The 27,723-nt window shown below is 33.5% G+C and overlaps 1 protein-coding gene across 1 annotated transcript in view; it reads left to right on the top strand.

Annotated features, from left to right (window-relative positions):
* The first annotated feature begins 2,032 nt into the window (after positions 1–2,032).
* LOC118200499 (uncharacterized) overlaps positions 2,033–27,723 on the top strand; it is a 151,387-nt gene continuing 125,696 nt past the window's right edge. Inside the window, exons 1-3 of the mRNA XM_085807325.1 lie at positions 2,033–2,050; positions 18,868–19,009; positions 23,272–23,352. Of these exons, the coding sequence (XP_085663451.1) occupies positions 18,878–19,009; positions 23,272–23,352 (213 nt within the window). The 5' untranslated portion in view covers positions 2,033–2,050; positions 18,868–18,877. The remainder of the gene's footprint in view (positions 2,051–18,867; positions 19,010–23,271; positions 23,353–27,723) is intronic.

Below are 27,723 nucleotides of genomic sequence, written 5' to 3'. Positions count from 1 at the left end.
ATCTTTCCTCTGGAGATACAGTCCAATGATAGAAACATAATTCCTGATAAGAAACTGGGTGCAGAGGAATCTAATTCTAGTGCTGGGTGTACGTTAAAAAAGGGTATTGCACCTGATAAAATGGTGATGCAACAATATTCCTCCTCTGGACGACTTGTAAAAGTTCCAAAAAGACTTGATCTTTTAAATAATGTTTGTTATGAGTTTGAGACTCAACCTGAGTCTCAAGGGGGGGGAGGATGTTGTGAAATGAACTGAAGTAATAACCGGCGCGAGGCGCTGCTGTTTTGTGACGTCAGCCTGCGTGCTGAGTGTTTTTCGAATGGTTTTGCGTGGAGACGAACGAAAGCTGAGCTCGGAAGAGTGATACTGTTTTGATGGAAATAAAGAATGATTTATTAAGAATTTTTTTGTCTTTATTCATAATGCACCCAGCCTCGGGTAGAGGCAGGCCCGCAACTGAACGAACTGCATTAAATATATTTGATTTATATATTTTCTGTGTTCTTCGTAACACCATCTTTTCAGCTGAGGCTTGGGCCATTTGTAAGCTTCTTGAGATACTGAATCCTCGAGATAAGATCGCTATCCTTACAGATAGCAATTCTGTCGTCAGCGCGTTGAGCTGTGTTCATAGGAGATCCAACTCTCTCATTCTTAAGCTCTTCGAGCGGATTAAGTCTTTTCATTACCTCACAGTCATCTGGGTTCCTGGCCATAAGGGCATAGGGTTCAATGAAAGAGCGGATAAAGTTGCGAAAAGAAGAAATATGAATAACTTGGGGGATATTTCAGCAGAGGATGCGTGTAGGTTCATCGAGAATACTATTAAGAAAGAGCAAGTTGACAGCTGGCGGTCTTCTTACACCGGCCGCAGATTCAGCTACTGTAATGTTCACTGTGAGTGGAGGAAGGGTTTAAACATCGACAGGAAAATGGAAGTTGCAATCAGTAAAACAAGATTGCAAATGTTGGACACGACTCAACTGTTGCACAGGTATCGTAGAGCGAATTCGCCATTTTGTGACTCATGTTATACGATTGACAGTACTGAACATGCAATTATTCACTGCACAAAGTACGATAGCGCCAGAAACATTATGTTCAAGAAAATGAAAATCAGCAATATTGACCTCTTAGCTGATCTTTTAAATCATTGTAATAAGAAATCTTGGAGGTATTATTTTTTAGGCAAATTTGTAAATACATCTTAAAGAATTCTTAAGCACTTTTAGTGTACGAGTTTGATTTTCGGACTGACGTTCCCTCCTGAATTGGAGGGAATGCGTCCTAGTGGTATAACTTGTAAATAATGCTATTTTGAGTTGGAGCATAAGGCGCCAAAGGGAAGCCAAGCCCAAGCTTCAAGAAGAAGAAGAAGAAGAAAATCGCTACGTGTTCCTTACTGAATTAATGTTGAATATTTCATCAAGAGGTAGTGTTGTAGAAAGATTTTAAAAAATAATAACAATTAACATTTGTAAGTTTCTTTTAATGGTTTCTAATAATGTTTTCATTGTTATTTACAATCAAATAATCATTAAATTTTTGTTAGTAAAATGATTTGGCAAACCCTTTTCAAAATTGGGCAAAAATGATGGCCTTTTTTTATTGTTGTTTGTACCATTGGCAATAAACCTGAATTTAATAGGAATTTTGTGAAACATAGGCACAGCATATAACTTTTGAAATGTTTTAGAGTTGCTGCTAAGACTGAATTTTTTTTATTTGTTATTGAAATATATATATGACAAGCTGACCACTTGTCCAGGCTAAGATGCACACGCACCCCGGAGCCAACGGTCTAGAAAGCAGATATCAAAGTACTGCCGGCCATAGCTGTCTAAGGGCTGTTTATGCCGTCGACTTAAGTTTATATATATATTTCTGTGTGTATTTGAATGTTAATATGAAAGAAAGGATTACTACATTAGTGCTAGAAACATATCCATGATTGGTGGCATAAATATAACCAAGTTAGAATAAGATATATATATATATCTGTGTGTATTTGAATGTTAATATTGTAGAAAGGATTACTACAAACCAGGTTAGCGTAAGATGCTTTTTATTTTATTTTTTTTTGCATACATCGACGTCGGTCATTTGAATTACTGCATTTAAAACTGAAAAATTCGATTTTTTTACAATCTTACATTTCTGAAGTGCTGTGCCGATTATGAATTTAGCTATAGTTTTATGAAAGGATGCGAAATGACCATCCGTAAGAAATTTTCTTTATATTTCATAAATCAACAAAATATCACAAAAAGAATTTGTGATATTTTGATAGTTAAAAAAAATTTTAATTCTACTTAATACTCTTTTCTACATTCTGAATCTAATATTAAACATAGTAGGCCCATTTTCAAATTTTGCTTACATATGCTGTCCAAAAAGAACAGAAAGAAAATTCAAGATAAATTCATATTTAAAGTTAATTTGAGCAATGCATTCTATAAAGATGACTATAAATATATTTCTAAAATTTGAAATATAAAAAAATCAATTGAAAATTTAAGTATAAACTTAGTAAATCAACAAAAATAATTTTTCTTCCACTTTATATCAAATCTGTTACCTTGAGATTATTTTATCTTCTATTAGTTTATAAATCTACTTAAAGTTGGCAGTACATATTCAAAGTAGTCAAACTTAGCTCGGCTAGTTTATCTATGTCACTGAATATGTACTGCCCCTTTTAGTGATTTATAAAATAATTGTGGATAAAATAATCTCAAGGTAACGGATTTGACATGAAGTAGAAGACAAATTATTTTTTCTATTGATTTCCTAAAGAAAAAATTCTGTAATAAATTTATATCATGAATATAACACACTAATAGTTCATATTTAAAATAATTAAACTTTATTTAAAAAAATAAATTAGGTTATACGACAAAGAGGTGGAATAACATAAAACTTGAAAGGGACAGGCATTTTTACCTACAATCACGTTTAAGATTTATATCTAAAAAATTTCAATTGATTTTTTTATATGTTAAACTGCAGAAATATATTTATAGTCATCTTTCTGCAATGCAGTGCTTAAACTTTAAATATAATTTATCTTGAATTTTCTTTCTTTTCTTCTGGTGCAGCATATGTAAGCAAAATTTGAGAATGGGCCAGTAAATCTAGTGTCGAATGGACAAGTGGGTTTGTTTATCTAAGGTTAGTAAGTTGAAATATGTATTATTATCGTCATTTGAATTATTCGTCTTCAAAATTTGTAAATCTCCGTGGGTTGCTCTCCATCTAAATTGGGGGTGCAATCAAGAAAATTCATACTGTCGCCTGTATGATGTTCAAGGCTCTTGCACTCCTTACCACGTTGAATTTCGCGGGCTTGTTCTGATATTACTGTCAGACAATTGAGAGAAGCCCCAACAACAAGAAAATTTTGGTAAAACAGAAATTTGCTTAGAAACATTTGATATTTTAGCATATACTGTATGAAATAAGGATATTCATAAACAAGAGAAATTGTAAATATTTTATTGTGTCGTAAAGCCCTACATGTCCTAGGGCATCGATTATGGCATATGACGGTATTAAAATTAGGTTGGGAAAAACTCTCTGTAACTTTCAGTAAGCGATAGGCTTACTCTTGAAATCTGTTAACAATAGATTTTCAGTTTTATGTTTCTTATCCCTCAATAATATTTTCTCTGGCTGATTGGATCTGCTTAATACTTCCAGTTGAGTATGAAAATTAAGTTCCGCTTCATTTCTAAACTCATCATTCTTCTACTGCAAGTGAAAGAAAAGTAGAAAAAACCCGATTGCCATGGTCAGAGGCTGTTTAAATTTAAATAACGTAAATAAATAATGTCTGAGCAAAGAAAGTTAAAGGTTTTGCACATACAAAATTCAAATAAAAATACCCAAAGAAAACTTATGTAAGATTCAGAATTCTCTTCCAATAATTGAATCAGTAATCTGTTCCAATAATGATAAAAATAATTATATATCACTTTTTTTTTTTTCAAATTCCTCCATGTGCCAATACTTCAGATTATTGTAAATAAAATTTAAAGCTTTGAGCTTGTTTAATTTACTTTAGTAGCAATAATACATTATTACTCTGAATTTAAGCCATAGTAGAATTTTATAGTTGGAAGGCAAGGGGGGAAAACTTAAAATTAATCACACTCAAATTTAAGACTAATAAAATTATAAAATTGGAAAAAATAATAAAAAATAGCCACCCTTGGATTTAATCTCAGGAGGATTTTAAAATTGGAAAAATAATAAAAAATAAAAATAATTTTATAACAAGTACTGAAAAATGTCTGCTGTAAAAACACTTTGATTTTCAAAATCTTAATTATTTAAGATACGTTGGAGAGTGGGAGATCGATGGAAATAAGATTTAAAAATTTTTGCTTTGAATTTAAGTCGCATTCTAATTTTACGTCTGAAAAAACTGAATAAAAGGTGAAGCTTTAATTCGAAGTAGTACGGTAATCAGAAAATATTTATCGTTATCTAATTGCTTGGCAATTCCTAAAAATTTCAGTTCCTAATAAAAATGAGTGATGTTTTCCCGATATAGACATGAAATCGATTAAACAAGCATATATATATGAAATTATGGCTGTTGTGAGCAAAACACCACAGTGATTTTAATTCACACATATTTCTGAGAATGTTTTGTTCAACTAGTGACTGTAAATAGGAACTAGTAGTTGTTAAATAAGGAAAGATTTGAGTCTATTGACTGAATTACATTGAATTCGTCTGTAAAATTTTCTAAAATCTGGAAGATTTACTAATCTGTAAGAACAGTAGTCACTGTAAGGTTTTTTTTTTCTTAAATCTGGTCCCAGATATTACTACCTAAATAAAAATATTTATTACTTTGTGGCATTACACTAACCACTGTTATTTTTAGTTTACATCTTTCTTATTACTTAATTTCGTCTCGAGCTCGCTCATTCTGAATTTAAGCAGATCTGAGCGGCACGCAGCTTAATCTAAGGTTAGAGAAATAGCTCGTAACTGTATGTAAGAGTTTTTAGATTAATGCCGACTGCCTGCCGTGCAGCTTGGTGAAGAGCCACTACCTCGCGTAAGAGTAAAATCTCAAGGTAGACATGACTGGTGAGTTCAAATTTTGAGTAGCTGTTGGAAGTTGTAGTCTGTATTAGAAGTTAGTCAGATTTTGTACTTGCAAGAGGTTTAAATGCAAACTTTGCGTTCACAGACAGGTTCATGCCACTGGTAACTTTATGCTGTAATTTCAAGAACTTTAAGTAACGCCCAGGTTAATTCTACTAGAGTTAGTTAAAATTAGTTTAATTCGCAGGTAGGTGTTAAGCTTATATATCGATAAGCTATCAGGTCGCTGTGCCAACTATTACACTGCAATAGCACACTGGAGAAATAACTTCTTTCACTTCGCCTACCCAAAGACTACTGATGCGGAAGCTGTACGACTCTCATTTGATTCAGTATGTGGACAAATAATCATTGACTGCATTTGATTTAAGCACTAGATATAGTTCTACAATGCATGGTACAAAACTAAGTCACATTATTGCTCGGATTCGAATTTTGGACTTTCAGATTGTAACACTACTGTGCTGTCTATTGCAGTATCCAACAGTACCATTGGAGGAAATCCTAAGGCTTTAAAATTTTTCTTGTTAGATGTTTTCATCTGAAAATTTAGGATAAGAAGGTTTTTTAAACCGTATTGAATTCCAAATATTTCAGTTAGCCGATAATGATCGAAAAATCTGTGGAAACTTAACAGATAATGAATAAAGGTAGACGAAAGAAAGTTCATGTCTTCGATTTACAAAATTGAGACTAGAATTATTTGGGAGCATATAATAAAAACTCCAAACCAATATTTCCAGAAATTGCTGAGCAAGGATATGGAAACCGACTGGAGAAAGTATTTGGGCATGTGAGCAGGAATTAGAATTTTATAATGGATAAAGAAAACTAATACTTTTACTGTTACTGGTTACAGCACAAAATACGACCACCAATAGAAAAAGTTCCAGAGAAGGGGGGGGGAAAGATGAGCTGAAAATTTTATAGTGTTTGAATGAAGGGAGGAAAAAAAAAAGAGATTATTTTTTAGTTATAAGAAATTCACTTTCTTATTTTGTCAAAAATAAAAAATAAATAAATTTACTCCTTTCGCAAGAACAAACTATTACAGCAGTAAGTATACAATAATCATACATATATAAGAGGAGCTAAAATTTTGAGTGGTAATTTCTTAAAAACTACTCCTGTGATTTTTATAAAACTTGGCAGTTTAGCATAATTTGAGTTGTAGAATCGAAATATGGAAAAATTTGGCATGTCATTTCAGAAGAAGTCTGATTTTGTGTCAAAATACCTAAATTAGAACAGTGCTATATATAAAGCGGTACTATTCGGTTTCGAGGGCCGTAAAAAAAATTGCAGCGAAAATGTATGCGCAAAAGCGCCAAATCTAGCAAATGCACCCATTTAACAGTGCGCCAAATCTAGCATACGCGCTGATTTCAGATTGCGTAAGTTTATATAGTTCTATATTTCTTAAGATGCCATTGACATACTAGTTTCATTTTTAAATCCTTTTTTGATATTCTATGGATTTAACAATTTGGGAATTGCCCATGACGAAAAGTCGGCAATAGAATTTTGGGTAAAGTGCAGAATCACCCACTGCTTGATGCGTTTTTAAGAATTGCGCATACTCGGTATCCATGTGCACATCGACCTATTTTCACTTAAAAAAAATCCTAGAATTGCACAAAAATGGCACTGCGCACACCCATGACTTTATGTACACATCGACTTATTTTTACTAAAAAAGTAAAAGAAAATTCACAAAATTCCAATTCTTTTTACATTTGTAAAAAGCGGCAAACAAATAAGTGAGCGATTCTGCACTTTACCAAGAATATTTTCAAAGAAAAGGCATCATTCATTATAGAAAATTACGTTTGAACAACCAACGAGATGAAATTATGCTTTAGAGATAAGTCGGTAGCGAAATAGCGATGCGGGCATCCATTCACTTATGTTTAGCAATTTTTATATAAATTATAATAATGATCTGAAATAGTTACTTATTCTTACGCTTCCATTCAGTCATGCGGCCCACCAGCGGCCGAGCGGTAAAGTCGCTGAACACTGGTAGTTTGATCCGAGGTTCGAATCCCGCGAACGGGCTGGCTGCATGGGTGTTTTCGTGGTTTTCCCCATGTGTAACGTGTATACGAGTCAGTTTCCCTTAGAAAGTCCTCTACAAAGGCATCCCTCCCCTTAGGCAGATAGCCCTAGCGTGCTTTGCCATAATTAAATACACACACCATTCAGTCATGCTTAGCCTTTTTCATATAAATTATAATAATAAAATGTATTTTATGAAATTAACCTTTCATCTAAATTAAAACATCAATCTTAGATAGTTATTTACTATTATACTTCCTTTCTTGCCGCAATTATTTTTGGCAGCATTGGCAATAGTTTGCCGATTATTTACGGCACTCGAAACCGAATAGTACCTATAAATCTAATACATAAGTCATGTTTTCGAGACCTGAAAAATGCAAGTTGAATTTGGTCAATCGGCCAAGTAGAATGGGAGATATAGAACTGTCCCTTTTTTATGTGTGTGTGTATGCAGTATATTTTTCTGCTCATAAATAACTATTACAGGGCAAAATCTGAGATTGAAACTTTGGCAATTTCTGTTTTTGAATTTTTTCAGATGTTAGAGCATTAGTTAAAATCTAGAAAGATAATGAACAAATTAAATATAACAAATAATGAAGAATTTATGACCTTAAAGGAATCAAAATTAGAAAGGGGGAAAAAGGTTTCAGATTTTAAATTATGTCCAAAGGAGCATTTTTTTAACATTTTGTGGGTTACTTTTATTTATTAAATATTGTGTTCTTCGCACTTAAACCATAAAATTCAGTTCAAGAGCAGCATTGCAAAAGAATTTTAAAATGAGTATATCTTTAGAATTTCCGATACACAGTGTTGTGCGCTGGAGATAAAAATGCTTTTTCTGTATAACACTGCCATTGCTCGCTTTGAAATCCTTGAATTTGTTAATAAAAAATTCGTTAAAGTTTTATAAATTGATAATAAATTCCAAATCTCAAATTTTGGCTCCCAGGTGCTTATATTCACAGGAGGATTATGTTATTCAAAATTGGATGGCTCTAGGTACTGTTGTTTTATCACAGTGCGAAAAACATACATACGTACATTTATCCAGATTCTTCATTATTTAATTTCTTTAAATATAATACAGAGCAATAGTATTTTGTGGCCACAATTTGGAAAGTGAAACAATCCTTGTAGTGAATCAATGCAAAAGGCCAAAACAAAGTTAATAGTTCTTCTGGGTAAATTGCTTCTTTGGACTTAAAAAAAAAAAAAAAAAGAAAGAAAAACATAAAAATCTAAAAGCTTTCGGATTTTACACACCATCCAAAGGGGTGTTTTTTAACATTTTGTATGGTACCTTTATTTATTAAATATTATGTTCTTTGCAGTTAAACCGTAAAATTCATTTCAATAGTAATATCACAAAATAATTTTAAAATGAGCTTATTGTAAGAATATCCGATATATAGTCTCCCGCGATGGAGATAAAAATGTTAATTACCATCTTAAAAAGTGTTCTAAAAGAAAAGAAAAATGTAAACAATTCTAATAGCTACATAATTCTCAGCCTGGAAATTTTTGAAATAGTATATGCACATTGGTTATGTATATATAGCATGTTTTAAATTTTATTAGCAAAATCAGCTTACATGATAATTATTATGAGTGAAATTACAATTCTTCTTTAAGAAAACAAGGCTAATCTTTGGAATATGGTAATGGGCAGTTTGGTGACATTTTGGTAGGCGATAAAGGTTACTACCTAGGACTTTGGCAATAATGTGAGAAGTACCCAGTTCCAATTACGCATTATTTTGTGTGAGAGAAATGAGAAATCATGAGATATGTCATGTGACATTCACGGACGAATTTCAGTTCTTTAATCGGAAAAGGGAAATTTGGAAAAATATCTGCAGTTCTTTATAGCATTTTGTATATAGCTTCATTGTGTGATGTGTGAAATAGTGTTGCTTAATTATCTGATAATCCAAAAGAATTGCTTGAATGGTGTATGAGTGTAGGATTAATTGCGGATAAGTATGAATGTTCAACATGTGGGAATGAAATGAGTGTGTGTGAAAGGAAGGATATTACAGATAAGTTTGAATGGCGGTGCAAGAAATCTGGTGAAAATGGACATTTTGTGAAACGGAGTGTAAGGAAGGGTACGTGGTTTGCTGAAAGTCATTTGAGTATGGGTGAAATTTTATTAATTTCTTACTACTGGGTGAATAGACTGCCAGTTGACTATTGGATTTCGGATTTAGAAATTAGCAGTACAGTCAAAAGTCTTTAATCCGGACTCGTCGGGACTTTGGCGATTCGGGATTATCGATTTTTCCGCATTATAGATCATCAGTTTAAATCTGGTAAGATCGCATGCAGAAATCATAAAATTAAAAATATGAAACCGTAATTTATAAAATAATGAGCAATTATGATCTAAAGGGTATCAAAATTTACAAAAAAAGAAGCTTAATATTTATTTGTTTACTTTATTAAACATTTCTTTCAACGCGCGCATGCGTAAAGCATACATTAGGCATAGTTGAAATTAGAAAATTGCAACCAGAAAACTATTTGATTTGTATTCGTGATATTTATAATGAGGAGGAATTTGATTTAAATCATATCAAAGACCGAGTAGATCGAGATGAAATTCAACATTTAGTAAGGAATTATAAGCCGACTAAAATAAAAACATCTGCCCTGAAGATAACGATAGTGCTGACAGATCAACTTCCAGTTCATCGCTCGCCGCGACGTCCCCCCCCCCACGCAGAGCAGCGTGAAATTGATAAACAGATTTCGGAACGGTTAGATAAACAAAGGATATGCCTTTATCCATTTTTTGTAGCAATTCCACTTTTTGTTTGATGGACATCGAAACATACTTTCGTTTTGTAGATACTTTGGAAGCTCCAGCATCGGAAATTCTATTTGACATAATCGAAAGTTCAAGCTTACTTTTATAAAATTGCTCTTGCAATCTGCAAAAAAATATAAGCCGGATCCAATTCGAAGATTAAGGAACAACGCAATCATCAACATTAACTGTAATAGATAATTAGATAATTTTAGCTTATACCGTCCGTTATTAAACGCGCACGCGAAAACGTATTCTACGCTTGCGCAGACGCATATGCAAGTCGTAAAGTGATGCCAAAGCAAAGTTTAAAGTTTAAAGAAATTAAACATTTAGCAGTAGTAGCAATGAAAGCTCCCTGAGATATGTTGTGCAGACATTGAAGACAATAAAAGATTTTGAACTTAACCAATTTATTAACAATATAATAAAGAATAAAAACACAAAAAATAAATGTCAACAATATTAGAGTATTAGGAAAAATATAATATAATCATCATTCATCAAATATTTTTACCTGTACTCCAAAACACTGGCATTCTATACAAACAAAAAATGTCCTAAACAGTGACTATGCGGCCTAAAAATAAAGCTGGCTACCCATTAAATACGTCCATAATCAATGGTCAAGAAAAATACCTGAAAATTTAAATGTGAAAACACTTAAAACCGGCCTAACTCCGTTTGCACAAGGAGTCGTCGCCGTTCACGTATTTTTAATTCCGCCTTCATTGAAGAAACATGGATGCCGCCCACAGCAGTCACTCGCAGGATAGCATCTGGAACCGAAGAACTTTATTCTGGAACCATCATCTCGCAAACCGGAATCAAGGCATTTTATTCACCGGACTGCATGCATCCTTTTGAAGGGGCTGGAAACCGCTCACTCACTTGCCGGGAAACCAGGAACTAAAAGAGTTGAGCCAGAGAGATGCGAGATACTTATAGCAGAAGTAGGAATGACGTCATCTCACGGCAACCAATCAGCTATCGGCATGAATCGGCTTTTCAGATGACGTAACATCATGTTTCGTTTTTGCATCTCAATTAGGTTGAAACAGTCCGTTCTCAATGCAAATAGTGGCAGCAAGAAAAGAAGTAGAAGTAACTACTGTATTACATTAAAATAAGGACTAAACTAAATAAACATTTCAAGGAGGAGAGATGATGCAGTAAAAGGTTTAAAAATAAGCTATATTTTCCAACAAATGCCCCCCACATCATCATCTCCGACCTGAAATAAAAACCGAATGCCAGTATCTTTACAAAATTCAAAACAAGAATAAATAAATATCACAATTTCATTCAGAAATTTTTAAGAAAATTTTTCTTTGGGAAAATCTTATCCCATTATTCAAAAATTTTACCGTAGCAAGAAAGTCCAACATGTTACAGAACAATACAAAGACATATATGATCACACGCTCAATACTTTTACCCAGGGCCCTGGTCACTCATACAACATTTTACACTATACAATTTTACATTTACCTAATATCCATCATATATGACTTATAACATATTTTCAAATTAACAAAACTCTTAATTTAAATACACACAAAAACAAATTTCATAAGAAAATTGTTCCACAAAATCTTACCAGGTTATGCTTAGTCAGCGGTTTTGTCATGGGATCAGCCAGATTATCTTTACTTGGGACATATTTTAAATCAAAAATTTCCCTGTTCAATAGATCACGAATGAAAAATAGTTTCACATCTATATGTTTTGTCCTAGAGTTTTCAATGGGTCATTTTGTAAAACATATAGCAGCCATATTATCAGCAAACAATATTGTCCTCGAAACATAGTTACTTGCAATCTTAAACTGAATGCATTCATTCAAAATGTTTTTAAACCAAACTAATTCTTTTGCTGATTCAGTCATGGAGATAAATTCAGCCTCCATAGTAGATAAACTCACTCCCCTTTCTTTAAATGTATGCCAAGATACAGGTGATTCTCCCAACAAAGCTATTTGTCCACCAATAGACACCATATCGTCCCTGCTTGAAGCAAAATCCGAATCTGAATATATATTGAGCTTCAGTTCCTTGCATACCAGTTTGAGTTTGTGCTGTCTGGTATTGGAAACGTACCCTAACAGTTTAAGTAATCCTTCCCAGTAAAACTTACCAGGATTGCTTTGGAACTGAGAAAATATATTAACAGCATAAGCTATATCCGGACGAGTACGATTGCAAAGAACCGAGAGACATCCCAAAACATTTCTATAAGGATAATTCATCATTTCAGTCGTTTCTTCCTGTGTACTGGGACTTTGAGACTTTGAATATTTTACACCTTTAACTATTGGAAGGGAAGTAATTTGTATTTTAAAAGACTTAAATCGATCTACTATGTCTTCTATATATAATTGCTGATGAATTAAAACACTATTTTTCTCATATTCAAACTCCACACCCAGAAGCTTTCTTGTTTTACCTAAAATTTTCAAATCAAAATGTGAACTCAGGACTTTTAATATCCTTTTGGCCTGAACTTCACTTTTCCCAAACACAACTATATCATCAACATAAACCAACAGAATGACAAAATCTTTAAAACGATAGACACAATTACACCACTCAAACTTGATGAACCCTAGGTTACATAGTGTTCTATCCAACTCGTAGTACCATAATCGGCCACTCTGATGCAAACCATACAAGGCTCTATCTAAGCGACACACAAAAGTTTCTTTATCTTGCTCCACAAAACCCTGAGGTTGGGACATGTAAATTTCCTCTGATAAAGGAGCGTAGAGATAGGCACTTTTCACGTCGCATTGTATATTTGCCCATCCAAGGTGTGCAACTAAAAGGGAGAAAAAGAGCCTTATTACTGAAAAGTTGACTACAGGAGAGTAGGTTTCATCATAGGTATCGTATTTAATTTGCCGATAACCCTGAGCCACTAAATGAGCTTTAAAACGAATAATGTTTCCAAATTCGTCACGTTTAATGTTGAAAATCCACCTGCAACCTAGTGGAGTCTTGTCTTTAGGAAGTGGAACAAGATGCCATACCTTATGCTTTCGCATGTTGGCCATTTCCTTTTCCATTGCCTCTATCCATTTAAGATTTTCTGCAGATTTCATTGCCTGGTTATAAGTTTTTGGAATTGAAACATCTAGTCAGCTATCTCGGGTATACGACGTTGAAGGAGTACCAGTTGGGTCGATTTCACCACTATAAGTATTGCTTCCCTTGAAATCAAACAAGGTAGGATCATACTGAATATTATGTTCAGTGCAATACCTTTCTACATCGTTTGGTGATCGTAGTCTTTGATTAGACCCCCTCTCAAAATAATACACATCTGTACGAGTGCCGTCTGGCCTTGGAACAGGTTTACGAAGCCAAGTTACTTGTCTCAATGTGGATTGAGTGTCAGTGCCAATTGTAGAAGAAGGTACATTGGTATCGGTTCTTTCCTTTATTTCAGGAAAATAGCCAACTGGAGTGTCAGTAGATTGGAACTCTACCTTTTCTTCAGATTCCAAATCAGGAAGGGTGCCCAGTGTAGCTCCACTGCCACTTTTCTGCATTCCAATTGACTCTTTAAAAGTAGCATTTAGGGTGTCTACTACCTTTTGCTCATTTTCCAACCAAATCTTGTACCCTTTTGTTCGTACGCTGTACCCAATCAATCGGCCCTTTGTTGCCTTTGGATCAAGTTTAGAATTTCTTTTAGCCTTTGGAATTCCCACATAGGCAATCGTTCCAAATGCCTTAAGATTACGTACTGATGGTTTCTGCTTAGTGTATAATTTAAATGGGGTTCTATCTTGGCCCTTATGACAAATTCTATTAAATGAATATGCAAAATACATTACTGCATCTGACCAAAATTCGGAACTCATTCCACTATCGTGTAAGATTGCACGTACATTATTTAGAGCTGTCTGATTAAATCTCTCACAAACTCCATTCTGTTCTGGAGTGTAGACATCTGTAAATTCGTGCTTTACACCATTTTTATTAAAATATGACCTGAATTGATCATTATCATATTCTCGTCCATTGTCAGTCCTAAAGTACTTCAATCTAAGGTTCAAAGATCTTTCCGCATGTGCTATATGCCTGTCAAATACTTCAAACACCTGACTTTTCTCCACAATGGGGTATACTACCACATAACGAGAATATTCGTCAATAAAGGAAACGAAATAACGTTCACCATTCCTACCTGGAATGTTAATAGGTCCCCATACATCAGAGAAAACCCTTTCAAGCGGTCTCTTTACTTGAATACCTTCTAAGGGTCTATAGGAGATTCGTCTTTGCTTATTGATTTGGCAATGTTCACAAAACAAATTAGGTGAGTGCTTTAACACAGGAAGACCTCGAACTGAATGTCTCTTACTAGTCCTGACAATAGTATCATAATTTATATGACCAAACCGACCATGCCATAATTCACTATTATTATGTTGAACTGTGGAAGCCTCAAATTTTACAGATTTGCCCCCCTTTTTGATTATTTTCGGGAACACATGATAGTTACTTCCTATCAACTTAGCCTTGTGTAAAGTTGAATTCTCATCGTCAGTAACTTTAATTTGCCCATTTTTACCATAAAATCTTGCTCCATTGATATCCACCCTAGGTCCAGATATTAAATTTCGTCTCAGTTCAGGTGAATATAACACATCTTTAAGCAAAATAACCATATCCCCAAATTTCATTTTAACAGTACCCTTCCCATGAATTGGAAAAGTTACCCCATCAATAGCTACTAGCATATTCTCATTTTTCACAGGAGAAAAAGTATCAAACAATTCACGATTTTTACAAAAATGATGAGATGCCGCCATATCAAAAATCCAACTATCATCATTTTCTTCCAAATTGTTAACATTGGCTTGAGCTATAAAATGGGACTGTGCATGGGAATTATTTTTACTCTTACTCAACTTGGGTTTATTCTTACACTTAGAAGATGTTTTATTACTACTAGATATGGCTGAGGAAACAGAAGAAGCAGGTGACGGTGATCTGGAAAAAATACCTTTTATTCTACAGTATTTTTGAATATGACCTGGACGGCCACATTTATAACACTTAAGCCCTTTAATCTGCTTAAATTTGGGTTCACAGTGAGTACTTTGAACTTCTATAGTCTTAGAGTTTTCCCTATCTATCTCTCTTAAATTAAGACGCGTTTCCTCTGCTAGAATTTCAAGTTCAACATTTTTAAAAATGAACTTTTCATCTGGCCACCTCAAAATATTCTGAACTACTTGATCAAATTTATCTGGAAGGAACTTAAGAAACTGGAAACATATATATACGTCTCTTACAGCCTGATTAATATCAGCTAACTGTTCAGTTATGCGTTTTAATCTAGAAGAAAAGAAACTAATACTTTCATTTGGCTTAATTTTGCAATTTAAGAACTCTGAAAACAGGGACATATGTCTTGACCGATAATCTGGCTGGAAATATTTGGCAAGCGTATTCCATGCCACTACCGGGTCATCAGTTTGACATATCAAATTTCTATATTCAGGGCTTACATTCATATAAATTAACGATAATGCCAATCGACTTCTATTTTGATAGTCGGCAATAATTTCTTTTGCAATACCCTTAACATCATCCAAATCAGGACATTTTTCAATACCCTTGACCAAAAGCCATGCATTTTTTTCATTCAAGACAAACTTCATAACTTTAGACCATGTAAAATAATTACATGCATCAAGTTTAGCAATATTGTGTATGACACTAACAGTAGCCATATTTGAATTTTAACAAAAATCGCCCCCCCAATCTCTTAAGTCCTTAATTAACTTTAAACTTCAAAAGTCTGCACTAAAATAAATCAGGAGCTGGTGGCCCATAATAAAAATGATGCCAAAGCAAAGTTTAAAGTTTAAAGAAATTAAACATTTAGCAGTAGTAGCAATGAAAGCTCCCTGAGATATGTTGTGCAGACATTGAAGACAATAAAAGATTTTGAACTTAACCAATTTATTAACAATATAATAAAGAATAAAAACACAAGAAATAAATGTCAACAATATTAGAGTATTAGGAAAAATATAATATAATCATCATTCATCAAATATTTTTACCTGTACTTCAAAACACTGGCATTCTATACAAACAAAAAATGTCCTAAACAGTGACTATGCGGACTAAAAATAAAGCTGGCTACCCATTAAATACGTCCATAATCAATGGTCAAGAAAAACACCTGAAAATTTAAATGTGAAAACACTTAAAACCGGCCTAACTCCGTTTGCACAAGGAGTCGTCGCCGTTCACGTATTTTTAATTCCGCCTTCATTGAAGAAACATGGATGCCGCCCACAGCAGTCACTCACAGGATAGCCTCTGGAACCGAAGAACTTTATTCTAGAACCATCATCTCGCAAACCGGAATCAAGGCATTTTATTCACCGGACTGCATGCATCCTTTTGAAGGGGCTGGAAACCGCTCACTCACTTGCCGGGAAACCAGGAACTAGAAGAGTTGAGCCAGAGCGACGCGAGATACTTATAGCAGAAGTAGGAATGACGTCATCTCATGGCAACCAATCAGCTATCGGCACGAATTGGCTTTTCAGATGACGTAACATGTTTCGTTTTTGCATTTCAATTAGGTTGAAACAGTCCGTTCTCAATGGAAATAGTGGCAGCAAGAAAAAGAAGTAGAAGTAACTACTGTATTACATTAAAATAAGGACTAAACTAAATAAACATTTCAAGGAGGAGAGATGATGCAGTAAAAGGTTTAAAAGTAAGCTATATTTTCCAACAAATAGGTCTTGCGTGCACGCGTAAACACCTATGCGCATGCGTCAACGCAGCGCATGCGCAGAAAGATTTTAGCTTTGAGGTCCGGATTATAGATCATTCTGGATTATGGGTGTCCGAATTAACGACTTTTGACTGTAGTACTGCAGCCGATTGAACTTGGGTAAGTTAGTATTTTTAATCATTTGAGGATATTATTTTTATGCATTGTTCTAAATGTAAGGAATAAATAAATTAATATGGTATTATTGGAAAATTGTTATTAGCAATGAATTAGTTTAAAGTAATTAAGATTTTAAGCTGATTTTTATTAATTTAATGTATGTGTTTATTTATATTTTAAGTAGTGTTTTTTAATTTAATCATATTTTAATTAAATGATAGTGATTTTGTGAATTATATGTTTGTAGCATTTTGGAAAACAATTCAGTAGAAGTAAACATGCATGGAAATAATTTAGATATTTGACACTAAATATTTGCAACCATTTTTAATGTTTGCGTTATAAATTCGCAGGTGACGTTTATAATAGATAACTTAGAGGGAAAAGTGTTTGGATATTTTATACGTGCAAATGTTCATCTTTGGAAAGGGTATATACTTTTTTGCGATCAGGTAATTTCATATACAGTCAAAAGTCGTTAATCCGGACTCGTCGGGACTTCGGCGATTCCGGATTATCGATTTTTCCGGATTATAGATCATCAGTTTAAATCGCGTAGGATGGCATGCAGAAATTCTAAAATTAAAAATATGAAACCGTAATTTATGAAATAAGGAACAATTATGATCTAAAGGGTATCAAAATTTACAAAAAAAAAGCTTAATATTTATTTGTTTACTTTATTAAACATTTCTTTCAATGTAAGTTGTTTCGTTTTATGTGATAATACTTTCTCTTTAATTCTATAAACAGACATAATTTTTTGTTCACTTACAAAGTTCCACTGTTCAAGTCCCGTTAATTGCTGTGCCGAGAATACCGACTAACTTGTCAATCGAAATTTTTTCGTTTTCACTAACCTCTCTGTCACATTCTTCATGTCTTTATCCATTTTTTGCAGCAATTCCACTTTTTGTTTGATGGACATCGAAACATACTTTCGTTTTGTACGATCCTTTGGGAGCTCCAGAATCAAAAATTCTATTTGACATAATCGAAAGTTCAAGTTTACTTTTTTAGTATTGCTCTTACAGTCTGCAAAAAATAATAAGCCGGATCCAATTCGAAAATTAAGGAACAACGCAATCATCAACATTAACTGAAATAGATAATTATATAATTTTAGCTTACACCGTCCGTTAGACATAAAACGCGCACGTGAAAACGTATTCTGCGTTTGCGCACACGCAAATGCGCAGTCGTAAGAGGTCTTACGCGCACGCGTAAACGCCTATGCGCATGTGTCAACGCGGAGCATGCGCAGAAAGTTTTTAGCTTTGAGGTCCGGATTATAGATCATTCCGAATTATGGGTGTCCGAATTAACGACTTTTGACTGTATGTCCTTTTTACCGACTTTAAAGATTCACAAAATTTTTCTGCATTTTCGTGCAAATTTTTCTAATTTATGAGAAAAAAGCAGTGTACATGGATAAAGTCAAGAGTGTGAGCAATGCCATTTTTGTGCAATTCTGGGATGTTTTTTTAAGTGAAAATAGGTCGACGTGTACATGGTTACCATGTATGTGCCATTCTTAAAAACGCGGCAAGGAGTTTGCGATTCTGCACTTTCTTTCAATTTTGCAGTTAATATTCGTCATGATTAAGCACTATGTGCCATTCTTAAAAATGCGGCAAGGAGTTTGCGATTCTGCACTTTCTTTCAATTTTTGCAGTTAATATTCATCACGATTAAGCACTTTTGTTCCATAAAATTTCTAGTATAAGCGTAATTCGGCTAGCAGATTGTTGGAAAAAATGGTGAGTAAATAAAAAAAAAGAAACCTGTCTTTACTTCGTGAAGACAAAATGGCGCGGAAAAAAAAAAGTAGGAGGTTGCTGTAGCAAGGTTGGTTGCCAAATTTTCGCCAAAAATCACCTTGTTACCATAATCCAAAGATTAAAGTGTTAAAATTCATTTTTTTAAAATCTTTCTAGATTAAGAATTATGAATCCACCAAATACTGAAGCTCATGACAAGGAACAAGGAACTCATTACAAGGAACTGAATCCTGTTAAAGATCCTGAGAAGTCATTGAATGTCGACATTCCTGAGCTGCTGGAAGATCATTTAACAAATGTAAGTCATAAGACATATAAGATATAGTGAAAGGTTCTTTACCAGTTAATTTTTATTATATTAATTGCAAAATCAAATATTTTGAATACATTTGTGCTTACTGGTTATCGTCAGCCCTTGAAAAGTATTCACTCATTATGCTGCCAAAGTAGGTAACCTATGTGTGCAGGCAAGCCTCTACATTATTCAGCGTCAGGTGTGCTCTCTGCAACTATGAAAATATTGCAACAACCAGTTTCTCGCTCTTCTGCTGCTGACGTTCGAGGGTGTAGGACGTTTTTCGGTCGGCTCTCTCCCTCGCCAATGCGAGGTGCCATTTTCCTGCTTATCTTTGCTGTTCCTTCGATGCTGTCTGCTATACATGAAATTCCTGTTTAGTGAGATTTTTACACGAAGATTCAAGAAAATAATTACTCCTGTTTCATGTATATCGTAGCAGAAAATAATTTTTGTTCAGCTTCTTCCTCTTTTCGAGAACTCTTCGCTCGCACGTGTTTGTGAGATCTGAAACTTCCTGATTTAAAGAAGAAAAAGTAGAAATACTATTATTAATCGAATATGCTTAAAGACTGCCACAAAATTCGATTGTTCCTTTTACACCAAGACTTTGTTTCGAGCTGATGAAGAAAGATTGACTTTACTTTGAGTGCAACGTTAATTCTGGTGATGTGCATCACTATGCTTGATGTTCAAATTTATTTGTCTGTCTGGTTGATAAAATTATTTATATTAATGCTTATTTCAATATCAAAGATGAAGTATAAAATATAATTGATTTGGTAACATACAGTTGTCATACTTTGGGGTAAGTACTTTGATTTCATATGTCCTTCTAGATCACACATTTTGATCTGCACATTAGTAAGTATTTATGGGTTATTGCTACACAACGCGATTTACAAAATAAGCAATTCATTTGATTTACATTTGTTAATCTTTTAATTCGAAAAACGCCAAGTGACTATTTTTGGTGCTCAAGTAATTCTACTTCATTTTTACATTTAGCACCGCAACACACCATATATTATAATACTATGATATCACTAAAATGTATTTATGTGAAATCCAGGTATGCATGCACAGCAGATGAGTGCTGATTTCCACTAAAAGCAGTGTTCCCACCTTTAAATTTGATGGAGGAATTTTAATCATCTTTAAATTAGATGGAGGGAGGAAAGAAATGTGTTTGTGTATATATAATACTATATACGAGGGTTGGAACTTTAATAGTGGCAACTATTTATTTACAAGGAATACAAAAGTGATTCATGTCACCATGTTTTACAGTCCTTCAATATAGTCGCGAGCATTGTGTACAACCCGTTTCCAACGATGTGGAAGTCGCAGAATACCTGTAGCAGCGCCTGTTTTGTTGAAAGTTTGAATGGACTGGTCTTCGTGGTTCCTTCATCTTAGGAATTAAGTCATAGTCACAAGGGCTTAGATCTGGGAAGTATGGTGGATGGTAAAGCACTTCCCAGCCCCATCGCTTGAACATATCAGTCACAGCTTGCGCTGCATGCGGCCGAGCATTGTCATGCAAAATGAGAGGAGCGTTCTGCAGAAAGTGTCGCCGTTTTTTTTCTCAAAGCTGGTCGGAGATTGTGCTTCAAAAATGAGCAGTAATACTGCACGGTGACGGTTTGTTGTGGGGGAACAGTATGCGTTAGGATGACACCATCACAGTCGTACACAAGAATCACCATAACTTTCACATTGCTGGGGTTCTGACGAAATTTCGAACGTCGTGGTGACCCGTGATGACTTCATTCGTTTGATTGGCGTTTCAGTTCTGGCTGGTACGATTGGGCCCAAGTCTCATCCAGCGTAATGATATGGCGTAAAAAAGCATCTCCTTCGCGCTCATAGCGCTCCAGGTGGGTTCGGGCAGCATCGTATTGCAGCCATTTCTGCATTTTCGTCAATTGATGTGGAACCCATCATGAAGCAATTTTTCTCATGGACAGGCATTCCTTCAGAATGTGCAGCACAGTCATATGCTCTAATCCTGTTTGTCCGGCCAGCTGACGAATCGTTTGGCGGTGATCACTGTCCATTAGTGCGGCAACAGCTTGCACGTCTGCATCGCTGACACTCGGACGACCTGGCCGCAGCATGTCTGCCACGTTTTGGCGTCCTTCATTAAATGCTTTCACCCATCTTGCTACGGTTCTGTAAGGCAATGCAGATTCCCCGCAAGCCTCTTGAAGCTCTTGATGACACTGTCGTGCTGTACGACCTCTGGCACATTCAATTTTTATCCAGTATCGTTGTTCTTGTTTTGAAAACATATTGACAACGCTTACTTTAGACCGCGAGTTAATACAAGGATTCGTTCTTCGCGTCGCTCCGCATGCGCGTGACGTAGGCAAGACGAGTCTTTTTGTTGAGAGGTAAGGTAGGTATGTAGTCCACTAGTGGTATACGCGATATTCTTTGGTTTTGTTGCGTAGCGTTTTTTCAGCTGTGTTGCCACTATTAAAGTTCCAACCCTCGTATATATATAAACTTACTGTAATCTGTGCAAAATTTATTTCTTTAAATACCAAAAGAAGAGTCTTTATATTATTTAAAATATGTGTAATTGGAAGCATATGTACATGATAATAAAGGTGGGTTTATATGCCAAACCCTCGAGGGCTATCTGCCTAAAGGAAGGGATGCCCTTTTTGTAGGACTAGGGAAACTGCCTTGTATACATGTTACACGTGGGGAAAACCACGAAAACACCTAAGTAGCCAGCTAGTTCGCAGGATTTGAACTTTGGACTGAACTACCAGTGTTCAGCGATTTTACCGCTCAACCGCTGGTGGGCCGTAAAGGCGGGTGGACACATTTTATATATATTCATATACACAATGCAAATTAACTCTTTTTGGCAATTTTATGAACTTTGAAATTAATTATTTCAAGTTATAATACAGTAATTCTTGCAGCAATATTTAATTATAGCATTATATATTCTAAAAAATGAAATTTATGTAATGAATTGCATAATTATCCATGATAATTCTTAAGTGCAAAATGAAAATAATTTTCATGTTGAAACCATATGCATTTGCTGAAACTATTCAATATTTCCATCGCTGGTTGGAATAGTAATGTTTCCAAGTTGACTGTCGGCGAAAACAGTACCGAAAACATGTATTGCAAAATCATGTTTAATTAATGTACTGACTTCATTTGTTCTTGGCTATGTCTCGTTAGTGTCGGATGATTGTGGCAAATACAGTTCTTGTGCACTCAAAGCATTAAAAAAGATTTATTAACAGTTTGAAGGTGTAAATAAATTTATGATTAATATTAGTATTTTTGCAACATCATATAATTTCTTTGTTGTTTTAATGTCAGAATAAAGTCTATTAATAAAGAATATAATTTATTACCGTGAGCATATTTTACTCCATTTGAAGAATATGTATGAAATGCATCAAAGGATTCATGCAGGAAGATTAAAAAAAAAATAGATTGTTTGGCACTAATTTGAATTATAATTTTTAGAATATTTTATTGGTGAGAAGAGAAGACAGTTTAAAAGCTATGAAAAGCTTATTCATGGTTGTGATTTCCTTTATTCTTATCTTCTTTGTATTAAAATGACTTTTCTAATGCTATTTCATTTGATACTTAATTTTCTAGAAAACATCTTCAGTATTAACAGGGCTATTACTTATATGAAATTCTTCAAATTGTAGGCAGAAAATTGTTTAGGTTTTTTTAAATGAGGAAATGTGATGTGCGCTAGATTGCAGAAATTCAACCAACTATTTCTTCAGTGATTAGCAGTCACTCGTGAGTTGTAATATGTCTTAAAATTAAAAATTTAGCTGCAATATTTTATTAGTAAAAATTGTGCTAAAATATCTGATGTCTGCCTATGTTGGGTGTACTTATGCCGATAGTGGTTAATTAGAAAATAATTGTAAATAATCGTATTATAAGTTCATCTATTTCATTTAAAATTTGAACAATATTCTAAAATACCTGATGCAAAAATATGCACAGCTTCAATAGTACATTTCAGTTTGTTAAAAATACAAAAATTTGAAATTAAGTCAGTGAAGATGAAAAAATTGAAGTATGAAAACTACACTGTGGTTCGTTACATTTTTTTTTAATTGATAAAAATGTGTTACATTTTGTAGCTTATTTGATGTTAAATGATATTCCTGGTTTAACATTAAATTTTTGTTTTAACAGGATTTTCAGCTCTTTTAAAATATATTTTAAAATTTTAATACTTAATTTTTTTTTTTTTTCAGTTGGTTCGAGGAAGAGTGCCCCCGAATTTTAATTCAGCTGCTTTGCTGCCTCAAGGAAGTTCTTGTGTATATGATAAAAAGGTGAGAAGGATTTCATAACAAAAAAATCTGACATCTACCACATTACAGCTTAAAATGTGTATTAAACTATACATATTTTTAGCTGCACTTAATTTAAACTTATTTTCTCAAATTATTCCATCTTAAAAATTTAGGATGGTTATTCTACGCTACGAGAGTCGACAGCAAGTTGTGGGCCGCCAGATGTTGCTGCTAGTAAAAAACAGGTCTGCCCGACGTCCTATATTCTCTGAGTACGGAAGTTGTCAAAAGCGTGTGAAAAAGTGTTGCCGCGTCGTCAATCAGGGTTGTGCAGTTGACGTATTAAGTAGACAATGGCTTTGTATGTGTTTTCGCCGCTGATTTTTTTCATATTTAAACGAAGAATATGGTCGTAGATCTCTGAATCGGTGGCGAATTTATAGAAAATATGTTGATGCTTTTGCTCTGCCAAAATTTATAGTTATTTTAATTTGCGATGAACTGAGAAAGTATTTGGAGCCACATTCAGAAAACAAGAATGCAATTTCTACTGAAAGAAAGGTTATACTAGTCCTGAAATTATAGATATAAATTGTAATTGTATGCTTTAAAAATGTAGAAGATAATAAGTTTATCAAGCACATAAACCTTCTTCATTTAATACAAATATAGACATCCGATAAGCTTCTACTCGATTTATATATAGCAAGAATTACGTTTACTTTAAAATCTAACAGTTGAATACCTTACGGATAATACTGTGAACACAAAAAGGAATGTCGTTCATTATTACGCGAAATTCACACTACTGTAAAATAAAAATTAAAAAAATTTATAAAACTATAAAATAGCTTTATGATATTTTTTTCAGTAGCTGTACTACTACTAGTGTGATACTTTTAAAAATAAGTTTTAGCCCAGAGGGCCTATTAATTTCGTTTTGCCATTTTGTGGCATTTCACTTTTCAAATCGTTGCCACCAAGTATTATCGCACTCTATTATATTAAAGAAATTAAATAATGAGGAATCTGCAGAATGTATGAATGTTTCTCACACTGTGATAAAACAACGGTACCTAGAGCCATGAAATTCTGAATGACATAATCCTCCATCCTAATATAGGCATCTGGAGGCCCAAATTTGGAACTGGGAATTTGTTTTATTATCTATTTCATATTTAGAGCATTTATGAGTTTTTGATTAAGAAACCCAACGATTTCAAAGCGAGCAATGGCAACATTGTACGGGGGGGGGGGGGAAGAGGAAAAAAACATTTTTATCTCTAGCGCGCGAGACTATGTATCAGAAATTCTAAAGATATGCTTTTTTAAAGGATATGATATTGCTTTTGAATTGAATTTTATGGTTTAAGTGCGAAAAACATGATATTTAATAAATAAAGGTAACACACAAAAAGTTAAAAAATGGCCCTTTGGGAGTAATATAAAATCTGAAGGCTTTCAGATTTTTTTTTTTTGGTGTGTTTGTGTGTAATTTTATTATGTTTTAAAACTCTACTGCTCGGTGGCTGGTGGGCTTGTTAGCAGAATTATACTGCATAATTATTGCATTATGCTATAAAGTAACAATGCTATAAGACTGAGGGGTTTTGTTCATGGAATAGTACTTTTGTAACCTATTATAGTATTAAAAAATCATTGTTTCTTTGCAAACTTAAAAAAAAAAAAAAAAAAAAAAAAAAAAATGCTGTTTATAGCATTGTCATTTTTATATTGTAAAAGAGATATTGATTATTATTAGTTTTCTATTTAAAATGTGTTGAAACGCTGGTTTGACAAGGACTTGAACTGCAGGAGACCTACACTGATTATTTTTACTTTAGTACTTCCATTGTGAAAATATTACTATCTTTTAATTATTTTCAAAGAACAAAATCTTTTGAGAAGGAAGAATATTTAAACTGAGCAGTTCTTATATACAAAATTAAAATAACAGCAATGTAATATTGAAAAAAAGGTATTAGTAATTGTGTGACAAAAATTGCAAAACGAATTAATCACACATACAGGATAGATTAGTTTAATTTTGGTTATATATTTTATATTGAAAAAATATTTTCTTTCATGTTAATTATAGAATAAATTATTTAAAGTAAAGCATTTTGATGCGTGTGTGATAGTTGAATGCAGCAGCAATCAGCCATAGTGAATGAATTTTATTTCTTTTCCTGAAAGAAATAATTTTCATAGAAAAAGAAAATAAAAAAAGGGAAGAAATATTAAGAAAGAAATATTTTCTTTCTAATTTCTTATTTAAAGAAATATTTTCTCAATAATAACTGTAAAATAAATTGCAGGAAAACAGTTTTAATGTAAGCAGGGGGGGGGGAAGTTTGCTATTAGATTGTAATGCAAATTAATCATATTATAAATTTAAATGATTAAAATTTTTATTTCTAAAAGGATTTGAAGTAAGCTTAATTCATTTACTCTTATCTATTTACCATTGCTTTCATGGTATCCCGTAACACTCTCTATTTCTTAGCTCTAAATTCCTGCGCTAACTTTCCCTTTAAAAAACAGGATTTTCCTTCACATAACACAGCAGCATATTCTGCTGCGTGTTGGTCACAATACTGTTTTGTGCAATTTTTTTCGAATTACAAATGCATCGTGTGAGTTAGTGAAATAATGGGAGAATATTCCTAGAACTTCAGCCAGCGCACTATAAATTTCGTCACTCGTCTGTACTGCGATTGGTCTAAAGCTCCTTGAAGCCTTGTACCCTTTCAGTAAAGTTAAATGAACCCACCCGCCCACCAACTGAGGACCACAGAATGGCTCTCTCCGATAAGTTGCGATGGCTGTCTATACCGGTTTTTTTGAATCAATATTGTTCGCTTAAGTTGTAGACAATAATACACAGAATAATGGTTATTGAAGTCAAACAACAAGAATTAGCATGTAAATTTTGCTGATTCTTGTTTGACTTCTCCAATATTCTAACTTAATTAAACGATCACTCAAGGCAAGTTGAAAATGATATTAAAATCTGCAAATTTAGAAATTAAATATCTGGGTAAATTTTTGTCCTGCGGGAGTCAAATATTTTATATTTTCTGTGTTCATAATGAGTATACAACTTTCCCAAATATAAATGTAGGAACCAGGAGACTGCATTAAAAGATAGATTTTGTCCCAGTTTTTTTTTTTTTTTTTAAACATGACATTGCCAAAACATCGTCATTTAAAACACTTCTGTAATTATATGACTACAACCAACAGTTGCAAGAATAAAGATATAATTTTGGTGCTGCCAATTACAGTAAAAAAGGTAAGGTCCACATCTAGGTGCTATATCAGTCCCATATACAAAATTTCAACACTGCAACTAATTGTTTTTTTAGTTATGTGCAATGTGTATGTACAGATGGAAAAAAGAAAAGTCTATTTTGCTGTCTGTTTTGGAAGTAAGAGTCCTTTATTCTATTTGTACGTACAGACATCACACAAAAAAGTAGTCGAAATGGATTCGGGAATGGTCTGAATGGATATTTTCATTGAAATATGATAACCAAAATTTTTTTGTGATTACAGTGCATCTTTTACTTAATACAAGGATATAATAATATTTAAATGTTTACTATATAAATGCTGACAGAGTTTCTAAACTATTAAATGATTCTTTGTCAAAATTTTTATTTATTTTGTTATAAAACATCTGCATTATCCAGATCTGTGTGTAGCCTTCTTAAAAAAATGAAAAACGGTTTATATGAATTGTATGAAAATTTTGTTATGTATTTTTGATATACTAATAACTATATCAGTTTCATTTAGTATGTTTATGTCTTTTTACATATGCTTGTTATTTGTGTATGAGGTGCCTATACTAAACTGAAGTTTGCATTTGCTTCATATTGTAATGAATACCTTGCTATATACGATTACTGCCATGCTATACTTTGCTTTCAGAATTACAAAAAAAAAAAAAAAAAAAAAAAAAAAAAATTCAGAAGTTACTGTATTCCAATCAGAACTCATGTATTATCACAATCACCTTAGTAGAAGCCACCAGATTTTCCGAATGTGCAGAATTCTGGCAACTGCACATAGCGCTTCTTTGGGCAAATATATGCATAACAGTCTTTCAGTCAAGTAACATCCCTATTTTCATATGCATATTTTTTGTTGTATTCCTACTATTAACTGGAGGAAAATTGTGATATTTTTTGCTTAATGCTACTTTCGAAATTTTTGACCAATGGGAGGGGGGGGGGGGAAGTAATAAAATTTCTGCAAGAATACAGTACTTTGCTGTTTAATTGCTAAAGGTAACGTTTATGATATAAATTTGGTAGATAAGTGGCATGCAACACTGACTTTGTGCAATTCTCTGATATTTTTTTAAGTGAAAATACATCATTGTGTACATTGAGAGAACAGTGC

This window comes from Stegodyphus dumicola, chromosome X1, assembly GCF_044657685.1.
Source record: "Stegodyphus dumicola isolate Sdum_Otavi_A_Nest chromosome X1, ASM4465768v1".
Lineage (NCBI taxonomy): Eukaryota > Metazoa > Arthropoda > Arachnida > Araneae > Eresidae > Stegodyphus > Stegodyphus dumicola.
This window is presented reverse-complemented; position numbering and strand designations above follow the sequence as displayed.